Source organism: Nyctereutes procyonoides, unplaced genomic scaffold (assembly GCF_905146905.1).
Source record: "Nyctereutes procyonoides isolate TBG_1078 unplaced genomic scaffold, NYPRO_anot_genome, whole genome shotgun sequence".
Taxonomy (NCBI): domain Eukaryota; kingdom Metazoa; phylum Chordata; class Mammalia; order Carnivora; family Canidae; genus Nyctereutes; species Nyctereutes procyonoides.
Genome location: NW_026575142.1, coordinates 23,507,407 through 23,519,767, shown reverse-complemented (window position 1 = coordinate 23,519,767; position 12,361 = coordinate 23,507,407). Strand labels below are relative to the sequence as shown.

Here is a 12,361-nt window from a genome sequence, read left to right as displayed (position 1 = left end):
GCGAGTGGTCTAGTTTCATTCTTCTGCATGTGGATGTCCAATTTTCCCAGCACCATTTATTGAAGAGACTGTCTTTTTTTTCCAGTGGATAGTCTTTCCTCCTTTGTCGAATATTAGTTGATCATAAAGTTGAGGGTCCACTTCTGGATTCTCTATTCTGTTCCATTGATCTATGTGTCTGTTTTTGTGCCAGTACCACACTGTCTTGATGACCAAAGCTTTGTAGTACAACCTGAAATCTGTCATTGTGATGCCCCCAGCTCTGTTTTTTTTTTTTTTTAAATTCCCCTGGCTATTCGGGGTCTTTTCTGATTCCACACAAATCTTAAAATAATTCGTTCCAACTCTCTGAAGAAAGTCCATGGTATTTTGATAGGGATTGCATTAAACGTGTAGATTGCCCTGGGTAACATTGACATTTTCACAATATTAATTCTTTCAATCCATGAGCATGGAATATTTTTCCATCTCTTTGTGTCTTCCTCAATTTCTTTCAGAAGTGTTCTATAGTTTTTAGGGTATAGATCCTTTACCTCTTTGGTTAGGTTTATTCCTAGGTATCTTATGCTTTTGGGTGCAATTGTAAATGGGATTGACTCCTTAATTTCTCTTTCTTCAGTCATTGTTAGTGTATAGAAATGCTACTGACTTCTGGGCATTGATTTTGTATCCTGTCCCACTGTCAAATTGCTGTATGAGTTCTAGCAATCTTGGGGTGGAGTCTTTTGGGTTTTCAAGGTAGAGTATCATGTCATCGGCGAAGAGGGAGAGTTTGACTTCTTCTTTGCCAATGTAAATGCCTTTTATTTCTTTTTGTTGTCTGATCGCTGAGGCTAGGACTTCTAGTACTATGATGAATGGATAAAGAGGATGTGGTCTATGTATACAATGGAATATTCCTCAGCTATTAGAAACGACAAATACCCACCATTTGCTTCGACATGGATGGAACTGGAGGGTATTATACTGAGTGAAATAAGTCAATCAGAGAAGGACAAACATTATATGGTCTCATTCATTTGGGGAATATAAAAAATAGTGAAAGGGAATAAAGGGGTAAGGAGAAAAAATGAGTGGGAAATATCAGAAAGGGAGACAGAACATGAAAGACTCCTAACTCTGGGAAACAAACTAGGGGTGGTGGAAGGGGAGGTGGGCGGGAGATGGGGGTGACTGGGTGACAGGCACTGAGGTGGGCACTTGACGGGATGAGCCCTGGGTGTTATTCTATATGTTGGCAAATTGAACACCAATAAAAATAAATTTATAAAAAAATAAATAAATGAATATGTATCATCATTACATTGACATAGCTAATTTCTTACAAGTATTTTTTCTTGCTAATAAAATTCTCACATATACCAATTTACCTGGCAATACAATGAGCTGGGGGAGACTGACTCAGGTTCTCAACTTCATGTAAGGACAAATGGACTTGGTTTCTAGCTGGACTGAGCATAGTACTTCTGGTTCTCCTATGTAAATGAAAGGTATATGGAGTCTTCCTGGACTCTGCATGTTTAATGCTTTGAACTGGCCAGGACAGAAACACGCACCTTTCTTCAGCTGTTCACACTGATAATAAGACACTCTGGAAATGTTTATATGATCTCCTCTTTTCCAGAGTTCATGGCTATCTAAGTCAATGGAGGTGCTGAGAGGTCACTAAGCGTCCTAAAATTAAAGCAGGTCAGTACAGGGGCAGCCCCTTTCTATTAGGGAACATTACATTATAGTGATCTATAAAGTGATTCTTTTTTTTTAAAGATTTTATTTATTTATTCATGAGAGACACGCAGAAAGAGAGAGAGAGAGAGGCAGAGACACAGGCAGAGGGAGAAACAGGCTCCATGCAGAAGCCCAACGTGGGACTCGATCCTGGGACTCCACGATCACGCCCTGGGCCAAAGGCAGACGCCAAACCACTGAGCCACCCAGGGATCCCCTATAAATCAATTCTTATATTTATTGTTGACTCTCCAGTATTTACAACAGTGCCTTGCACACGCTAGACTTTATTTATGGAATAAAGAATACTGATCAATGCTACAACTAAGCTCCATGAAACCACAGACAGTATTGGCATTTATTATCCAGTCTTTTCACCACTGGCATGGCGTCTGCCACAAGATGTCACTCCATAAATTTAAACCAAATGAATAAATAACCAATCCCTTAAATAAATTTTGGGTACTTACTGGACACAAAACTAAATCTAGGGTCATTTCTGGAGTCTCTGATATATGAGGGTTCCAGAGATGGACATGAGACCCATAAACTAAAATGACAGAACAAGTAGAAAACAGGAAAATAATTAAATATCAATTTAATTAATATTTAAATATTAAATAAACAGGAAATAAATATTAAATTTAAATAATATTTAAATATTAAATAAACAGGAAAATAATTAAAATATTTTTAGAAGTCTTGACTTCTTAGTCAAATATTACTTTAGGCTGTCAGAAAAGCAAGTCTGAAGATCTTATGTCCATCATCCATTCATTTTCAAATGCCTGGGAAGGTAATTCATGACATCATTTGTTCTCATCCCTTATCCCAGACAACTTTTTGTAAATAAATTCAATCGATCAGTTATTACTCATTAAGAACCAGTTCTATACCTAGTCCTGGCTGGGTTTCTAAAGATGGGAGACATAGTTTTTCCTTGGAATCACAGTTTAATCCAAGTGCGTTAAGCAGACTCAATGTGGTTGATTTATCTAAATCTCTGAAACTTTAAATTCACGAGAGAATGTAACCAAATGAATAATGATAAAATTCATCATCGTCATCACATCAAAACAACTCTTTATTATTATTATTTATTGTGAAGCTTTTTCATAGACATGACTTCTCATTTGTATTCATTAATGTACCATGAATGAGAGGAGACATTATGTCCATTTTCATGGGTAAATTTAGGATCAAGGAACTTATATAACTTGACCCAAAGTAACACATAGAGTAAGAAACATGGTTCTCAAACCCAGGTTTTCCCATTCCAAATTCTCATGTTTTTCCCCAGAGTACTCTTTGCTATTTTGAGATAAATATTTATCAATGACTCTTGTATCAATATAGATTCTTCTAAACCTAGTACTTCCTTCCCACTGTCTCCAATAGCTTATTTTGCCATTGTCTTTGAGAGCTTTGTTGACACATGCAAAACGATGTGTAGACATGATTCTAGAGTCTCATGGAGACACTATTCCTCCTCAGAAAGCTTCAAATGCATAGCTCCTCCATCTTTCAGAGCCTCTTTTGAAATATAAATCTGAGGGAGAGTTTGGGTTGCTTTGGCTTTAACTGATACCCAGTACATAAATGTCCCTTTACTCTACATCTTCTTTGTGTCAAATCCCTTGCATTACTGCTAGCTGCCTCCAAGCTTGCCAGAATCAAGAACTTGGATAAAATCTAGCTGGCAGAAATTCAATCCAGGCAAGACAAAAGTGATGCTGATAGGCAGAAGTATTTAGAGTAAATAAGGAGAAGTGCTGTTTCGCTGGCAATCGGGACATCATACCCACCAAACATAAACAGCTTTGTGGTGTTACTGGACTCTGTTGCTTCTGGACTTCCTAACAGCTACTGTGGCTGGAAATGCCATCTTCCATCTCCAGCTGGCTTGAAGGCTGCATACTGTCTTCCAAATTAAGTTTCTGCCACAGTGATGTACACATTTGTCATATCCAGCTGGACTACTATAATGCGTTCTAGCTGGTTCTCAATACACAAAACTACATAAACGTTACAGACAACAGTGCAAAGTAATTTACTTGTTGGGAAAACCAGCCATCAAAATTAGATGCATGCTTGGGTCTTTGGACAGGCCCATGGCTGTCAAGTCTACAAAGGAGTATTAACTTTAGTCATTAAAGACCAAGTTACATCACAGGCTAATGTGAGGCCAACCAATGTCCAGAACTTTGTTATGAAGAAACAAACAACGGATGGAAAAAAAAGAAAGAAATAAAAAGAAAGAGAAAGAAAGAAAGAAAGAAAGAAAGAAAGAAAGAAAGAAAGAAAGAAGAAAGAAAATGTCAGAATCATAGCATGTTAGACAAAGCCTTTGACTTACTCATGGGTTTATTTGCCTACATGCCTTTCAAAATAAGATTTTTATTTACTTACAATTTGCAGCAAGTCATGTTCAAATAGGTCAGCACTTCTATACGTCATAGTACATCCTTGTTCATTAAGAAACAATGAACAATGAAACTTTACATTAGGGACGCCTGGGTGGCTCAGTGGTTGAGCGTCTGCCTTTGGCTCAGGTCATGATCCTGGGATCCAGGATCGAGTCTCACATCGGGCTCCCTGTGAGGAGCCTGCTTCTCCCTCTGCCTATGTCTCTGCCTCTCTCTCTCGTCTATGTCTCTCATGAATAAATAAATCTTTAAAAAAAAAAAAAAGGAAACATTACATTAAGTGTAAAGTGCCCTGTAAAATCTGCCCTGTCAAAATACCATCTAAAACATCCACTACTCCTTTGCTCATATGGAAAACTGCAATCGGGAGCATGTTTTTTCAATGAATTATCTGCAAGTTTTAATTATCAGAGAATCTTGAAAGTTTGGTTAAAGAAAAAGAAAGTGTGTGTATGTGTGTGTGCGTGTGTGTGTGTGTGTGTGTGTGCATGTGTTATGTAATTTCTCCACTTGGACCAAGATCAAATGGTATAATGTATAATATAGGCCAGAGATTGGCAGGTTGTTTTCTGTGAAGTCCAGATAATAAATACTGTAAGCTCTGTGGCTGTCTGGTGTCTCCTTAACTGCTCTGAAAGCGCTGAAGCAGTTAGAGTATGTAAATGAGTGAGCGTGGCTCTGTTCCCATAAAACTTTCTTTATGAGCACTGACAATTGAAAAACCTAAACCCATTCTTAGTTTATGGGCCTGTAAAACCCAGTAACACGCTGGACTTACTCAGCCCGCGGGTCAGGGTTTGCGGACACCAGTTGTATGGAACTATACAAAGTAAGACGTCAAATGTCACCCCACCAGGATCCGAATCCCTAGGTCCGCCACTGCTTTCCTGGGACCCCTGGGCAAGTTATGTGACCCAACTCAGTTTCCTCATCTGTAAAACAAAGTTAACGACCTTAAAAATCTTAATGGATCATTGGGAGCACGAACTCCGAGAACAGGTTTTGCCAATGATACGAAGCGTCTATAGTAAGTGCTCAACAAATGCTACCTGCTGGCAGGCCGCACTAAGTCGCAGTTGACGCCTCTTCAGTTTATCTTAGTGGAAGGATTAGAAAAGAGCTTTTCTTTCGTCCTTGCATCCTCAAAAGTATATTTTTAAGTGCCTAACCGCTGTCCCCTCCAGAAGGGAGGGAACCTAACTCACCGGGGGATGTCAGGGGCCGCTCGGGGCGGGGCGAGCCCGGGAAGGAGCCCCCCAGGTGCAACCCCTGCCTCCCTCCGCCTGAACTGCCACCTACCCGGTTTCTGTCTTCATCGGTCAGCAGCTTCTTCTCCACGCACTTGTCCAGGACGTCTTTAACCAGAAGCCTGTCCACCAGCGTGGGCTGCAGGAGGTTCAGCAGCTGGAGACACTGGTCGTGGGCGTTCTCGGCGGACGCGGAGGGCAGGTCGGCGAGCTCGGGGTTCAGGTAGCGCGAGGCCAAGACGCTGCCCGCGCTCTCCAGGGCCACCAGGAACTGGCGGGCCCAGCCGGGGGGCCAGGCTCCCTCCTCCAGGGTGCTCAGCAGCAGCTCGGCCGCCTGCAGGTTCCCGGCGTTGGCCGCCTTCCTCTGAATCTGCTCCTTCACCTCCTCGGGCAGGAAGTTCAGGTAGTCCAGGACCGGCTCCACCTGGATGTACGTTTTCACCCGCGCCCTGAAGCACGACAGGAGATGGCGGAAGCTCTGGTCCGCGGAGGGGCGGCCGCTCCACATTCTCGCTCGGCCCCGCGGGGACGGTTCTCGCGGGCCGCCCGACGGCGGGCTCCGGACGCTCCCCGCGGGAGAGGCGCGCCCCGCGGCCGACGGGGGGCGGGGGGAGGGGGGGCCCGGCTCGGCCGCACCTGCGCGGGGGGAGCGGGGGGCCGGGGGGCCCGGCTCGGCCGCACCTGCGCGGGGAGCGCTGCGGGGGGCCCGGCTCGGCCGCACCTGCGCGGGGGGCGCTACGGGGGGGCGCAGGGGGCCCCGGCTCGGCCGCACCTGCGCGGGGGGCGCTGCGGGGGGGCGCGGGGGACCCGGCTCGGCCGCACCTGCGCGGGGGGGGGGCGGGGGGCCCGGCTCGGCCGCACCTGCGCGGGGGGGGGCGGGGGGCTCCGTGCTCCGTACTCCCGGCTCCGGGCTCCGACTGCGCGGCGGCTGGCGGCGGGCGGCGGAGGTCGGGGGACGGGGAGGCGGCCGGGGGCGGGGAGGCCGCGCCCCGCAGGGCAGCCCTGGACCTTGGCGGACTCCGGTTTCTGTTTCGATTCTCCGCGGCGCCCTCGGCCTTCCCCAGATGGGCCTGCGCCCCCTTCGGCGGGTCCGGGGCAGGGCAGTCCGGGGTGGGGGGGCGGGGACCTGGGCCTCCCCGCAGGGCCCGCCGCGAGCTGGGACCCCTGCCCCGCTGTCCCCGCGCCCTGCTGCCGGCTCCGGGGGGCTCGGGGGCGGGCTTGACCGCGCGGGGTCCGGGGCTTCCCGGCCCAGGCCTGAGGACTCGCTGCCCGCACGCGAAGGCGGGCGCGAGGCTTCCCCTTAGCGGGAGCAGACAGGTGGGCCCCCCCCCCCCCGCCCAGGTAAGTCGGGTGCAGGTGCAGAGAATAAGGCTAAGGCGTCGGTCCAGACGTGGGTGAACCCAGAGCCCCAGGATGACGCGACCTTTGCGCTAGAAGGAACCTGACTTCCTGCGTTTCCCCCCAAACCAGCTCTTCCCTGGGGGAATCTGGGCGTGAGAACACGAGTGGAATAACGACCTGTCGCGGTTTGTTCGATTGCCTGAGGCGTAAATCGTAGTCTTCGTCTGGCTTCGCCCAGGGCCTGGTGACAGGCGCAGAGGGACTTGAACCACCGACTCAGCTTAACGGGAAGCCAGGAACGAAGGTTTTCTGTCTCCCAGCCTGTAAGTTCCCCATATTCTTTAATACACAACTTTCCTTTAATAAAACAAAACAAAATCCCCAACAACTTATTTTTGATATAGCTGCTGCCATTCTTTTCTTGGATTCAATACAGAAAGTTTTGGCTGAAGCAGTGAGGAACTTAATTAGCAACTAATGTACCAACTTGTAGTAAACATCAACATTTGTCTATGTCATGAGGGAAAAGAAAAAAAAAAGACACCCACACTGAAAAATGGCAGTTTTGGTTCAGAACAGAAGCCACATAAAAGTGAGTTCTTCAGGTTGCTACTCATATTTTGCAGCCCCGGGGGACCGTGGGTGGTAGTGTGTATGCTTCACGATGGGAACCTCATGGTCTAGAACTCTGTGGAGGATGGAGGGGTCACTCAAGCCCTTAAAAAGACACACGTAGGAAAAGTAATCTGTTGGCAAAGTACGTTCAATGAAGTTTAGATAGGACAGGGAAGCCTGGTGGTGCTTTGCGTAAGAGAAATACAGCGTCCTTGTTTCTACCAGATACACCAGAAGTATTCAGCTGAGCTCTTGAGAGCATGTTGTCCTATTTTATGCTCTAATTACACTACGTAGCTAAGCCTTTTAAACTTCCCTATAGGATGGTAAGCTCCTTGAAGAAAGGGCATATGTACGCAGTGACTGGTACAATACAAACAGTAGGTCCTCCCAGTAGGTCCTTGCTGATCACCACCAATGGGAATTTTGTGTGCCTTGACCTTACCGACTGATCTAATGCAAGCACATAATGAAAGTTACTCGAGTGAAATAAAACTTTGGCCTTGCAGATGGACCTGCTTTAGGTTATTCTTTTCTGTTTCATTCATAAAACACTACTATGTATTTACTTAATTTGGGGAGATAACCTTGTACCTAAAAAAAGAGATTGGGGGTCCCCCGGGGGGCCCAGTCGGTTAAGTGTCTTCCTCTGGACTTCAGTTCGGGTCATGATCTCATGGGTTGTGAGATCCAGGGTCAAAAGTAGAAGCTTACGTGTTTAGTGTTCAGATTTATTCATGCAATCATTTAAAACTATTTATTGAGTACCTGTAATATGATCAGTGCTACTCTTGTGCAGTTAATAAAACTGAACAAAGCTTTATGAGCTTCCAGTCTAATGGGAGTGGGAAGACAGACACCAAATACTAGGCAATGTGCCAGTTGAGAACAAATGCTATGAGGACTATGATAAGATCCATTCCTAAGTATTTTGTTGCTTTTGGTGCTGTCGTAAATAGGATAGTTTTATTTCTTTTTCAGATAATTTGTTGTTAGTGTATAGAAATGCTACTGATTTTTGCATATTCATTTCATATCCTACAACTTCACTGAATTAGTTGACTAGATCTGACAGGTTTTTGGTGGAGTCCTTAGGATTTTCTCTGTATAAAATCATGTCATCTGCAAATAGAGACAATTTTACCTCTTTTTGTCCTATTCTGATACCTTTTTTTTTTTTCTTGCCTGATTGTTCTGGCCAGTACCTCCAGTATATGTTGAGTACGAGTGGTGAAAGTGGGCACCCTTCGCTTGTTCCTGATCTCGGTAAGTCTAGATAATAATGCACATTATAGTTTCACCAGTTGATTTTCCATATAGACACCCCCCTCTAATTCTCACCATTAACATTCCATAATATCTATCAATAACAGTTCATATTTACTCTCAAGGAAGAGTCACTTCACTAGATGAGGATTGAATGATGAAGACTGAATATGAGTGAGAACACCAGAGGGAAAGTAGAAAGGAACCTCTTTTTTTAGGAATCTTCCATCACCTTGATAGGGCCCCTTCTGGAGAAAGGCATTTGAGGAGTGGAAATAGCCAAGCCACAGTCTCTCAAAATGTGTCTATTTTCTTTATCTATAATTATGCATCATGACTTAGTTTATTTTCTGTTTTTTGTTTGAATAGATGTTTTCCTCTGTCAAGTTTCCTCTGATAACTTTCATTTTCATTCTCCTCTTGGTTTTCTAAATGCAAGTTTCTGTTTCCTTTCTCCTTTGGGATAGGAAATCTTGTCAATATATGTCTTTTCCTTTTCTCTAGACCTGCCTTTTCTTTTTAAACCCAAAAGAAACATTTCAGTCCCTATCAATTTTAAAAGTTACCTGTAGCATTTTGTTCCCTAAACAGTAATTCAGGAAGATGGGACATAACAAATTCCTGCTGTTACCCAACTTTTCATCTGCATTTTCTGTAGTTGAGAAATAGTGAAAAATCATAGCTGCCACTTCTTTGACAAACTAGAACTACAGTGTAACAGCAGTATGCTTTTTTCTCAATTAAATTACAATAATTCTAGTTCAATGAGGAAATCCTTCTAAAATTATGTTTCTGTCCTATCATTTATTACCAACTTGTATCAATAAAGACCCTACTTTGTTTCATTGAAAGCTAGATGCCCTTAGCCTAACAGTATAGTGCTCTGATTATGAATGGTGACCCTGAGCCAGGGTGTCAGGACTCACATCTCAGCACTGCCTCTTTCTGTGTGGTCTTAGGAAAATCACCTAAAATTTCTCATTTGTGAAACGAGAATGATACCAGTTCCAGGCCATGAGTTTGTTCAAAGGATGGAATGTAGAGCATTTTGCACCAGCCCCGGCAAGAAGTGTGTCCAAGAAGTGACTGCCAGCATTCTTATACAAGCTATGAGTGTGAGATGGTGCTACCTCTCAAAGAATGCACAATTTATAGTGGAGATAAATTAGTTACGTATATAAACCTACGTAAGAACTAGCCATGTAGCTGAGTTTGTAGACAGATTCATTTTTTTCAGGAAACAGAAGGGGATAGACTGATTTAGAAGAAAAGTTTATTGAAAGGATATTATCATAGCTCTATATTTCAAAATCCTAAGTCCAAAACAGAACAAGAAATTCTAGCTAAAAGTTTATTAGATCCTAATACTCATTTCTTAATTATTTCCACCAATTCATGCATGTGCAAAAGCATGCATGTGCAAAAGTGTTTCTACATAACAAACGATGTTGGGGGGGAAAAGTCAGGAATAAGTGAAAAATTTCCAAAACATCTATTTTCCAAATGCTTCCTCTATAGCTTAAGTCCTTTCAAGAACAGTCACTAGGACTTTTTGTTGTTCGTTAAAACAACACCTATACTTCAAAGGCATAGGTTAGCCATGCTTCTTTTACTTTATTTTAAAATTAATGTTTAAGGGCAGCCCGGGTGGAAAAAATATAAAATAAAATAAAAGTAATGTTTAAGAGCAAACTACAGTCAAATGTATTAGAGTGCCATTGTTTTTTTTTTTCCTTGAAATTATGGTTGATAGCTGGTGAACACTTGGGATTAGATATCTCAGCCTGTGTTCATTCTGATTGAGTGGTTGCTGTTCTGATTACTTAATACTCATCCTTTAACAATTAGTTAAATATTTTTATTTCACCTGCTCATATTATAACTGACAAAGTTTTGAAGTAGAATGAGTTACTGAAATCAAATATTAAGATGAATCTATCTTTTTGATTTGCTAAATCACATAGGGTTAAACTCAGATTTTAAAAAACAATAAAGCATTATCAATTACAAAATACCTTTTATTATCAATGCAATGGATTATGTCATTACATTGAACAATCTTATTTCATCTTTATCTGATGCCTTCCTATTTAATTTTTGTGTTTTATGATGTATCATTAGAGTTGTACATGTAAAGATTTTCTAAGTACATATACTTTCATTAGGGTCCATGTTCAAATATTTTTACTGATAAAAAATCAGGAACAAAGTACTTGGAGACCACAGCTCTAGAGAACCACCCAAGGGCTAGAGCTTGTGATGAATTTGAAGAGCAGGATTAATAAGAATAGAAGAGGAAGATATATAAGTGAAGAGAGAGTTAACTCTGGGGGAAAAAGGGCAATTAAGCATTTAGATCTTGGAAGCAGAATTTTTCTTTTTACTAGTATTGCTTTGTAACAAATGTCAGTATATTACGTTAACACATGGAAACTGAATATATTTCATATCTTATTGCCAGACATGTAATAGGATATAAAATAAATTCTTGAATTGAATGTTTTACTAAAAGTAATGCTCTATTTAAGAAACAGTTTATGTTCATTATAGATATTGGGGGGGGGCATAACAAAACACCAAAGAAGATTATATAGAATTACTTGCAATCCTATCACCCAGAGATTGACATTTTTAATATTTTACATGTATTTCCTACCAGTATTTTATTGCACACATGCATATACACATTCAACATCCCTTCAACAGAGAGTGAACTGAGATGGTCTCAACACCGAGGAAGAGATTTCCAAGGAAGAGATCTCCTCTGTAGGGAGAACATGTTGACATGCCAAGGGGAGGAGAGCCTATAGGGAGATTCCCTACAGCAGGGATGGCTAGGATATTTGGGCAGCAATGCCTAATATTGAATAATCAGTTTGTTCCTGTGTTACACTTGCTTACTGACCCTTCTTGGTCCCAGATCTTTCAAAAAAGTCCACCACATGTAACAGCTTTGTGTTGTGGTGCTTTGGTTAATAAAGGAGAGCTGGTGGCTCCATGTAGGGGAGCAGAGCTGCGTAGAAAGAAAGCTTATCTGTTGAAACTGAGACAGGGAACATGGATTGAGAATTCTATCCAAGGGTGACAGTGAGAGCATGAACCCTCTAGGAATCCTTAGGAATAGTGCCAGACTTACAATGCTCTGCAGGATGGAAAGGGCCATATCAGTAGGCTTGCTTTCAGCTGCAAGATAAAGAATGCCTGAGTAAATGTGGCCCAGCCAGAGGGATTGATTTTTCCCACATAACAAGAACAGTCGGTGCATTCATTGATGTCAGAACTCTAGGATGTGTCCTGTAATTTACTTGGTTTTTCTCTCATGGTTGCAAAATAGCTACAATAGCTACAAACATTATTTCTTCCTATAAATTCAGTTAAAGAGCATAGCGTTTCTCCCATTTGCTTCCTCCCAACAGTGAAGGAAGAAAAATTTCCAGCAAACTTTCTCATATATCTCATTGGCTGGAACCGAGCTGTGCCCTCTTCTCCTAAAATAAAGTGATATCTGCTCAAAACTTAAACAACTGTGATATGTAATAGTAAGGCATTGTTTGTCATAGGAGCTTAAACTATTTTATTTGAATATGAACATACAAAGATGACCAAAGGAGGGCTAGAAAAGCCTCTTTTCAGGCTGCTTTCCCTAAGAGAACACACATATTCCCCTTGAAGAGTGCCCCCAATGGGAAGTTCCTGAGCTGCCATTCAGTTCTTGTGGCCACAGAGTGAGCTAGCAAA

The 12,361-nt window shown here is 42.8% G+C and overlaps 2 protein-coding genes across 4 annotated transcripts in view; one reads left to right on the top strand and one right to left on the bottom strand.

Moving 5' to 3' along the window:
* IFIH1 (interferon induced with helicase C domain 1) overlaps positions 1-6,091 on the bottom strand; it is a 57,603-nt gene extending 51,512 nt beyond the window's left edge. The window contains exon 1 of the mRNA XM_055307884.1: positions 5,454-6,091. Coding sequence (XP_055163859.1) covers positions 5,454-5,909 — 456 coding nt within the window. The 5' untranslated portion in view covers positions 5,910-6,091. The remainder of the gene's footprint in view (positions 1-5,453) is intronic.
* GCA (grancalcin) overlaps positions 5,854-12,361 on the top strand; it is a 57,059-nt gene continuing 50,551 nt past the window's right edge. Inside the window, exons 1-3 of one of the 3 annotated variants that reach the window (XM_055307889.1) lie at positions 5,854-5,882; positions 6,872-7,065; positions 8,560-8,623. The gene's annotated coding sequence lies outside the window, so the exon portion shown is untranslated. Of the gene's footprint in view, positions 5,883-6,501; positions 6,743-6,766; positions 7,066-8,559; positions 8,624-12,361 lie in introns of those variants that run through there. The other 2 variants (XM_055307888.1, XM_055307887.1) reach the window with 2 other exon arrangements.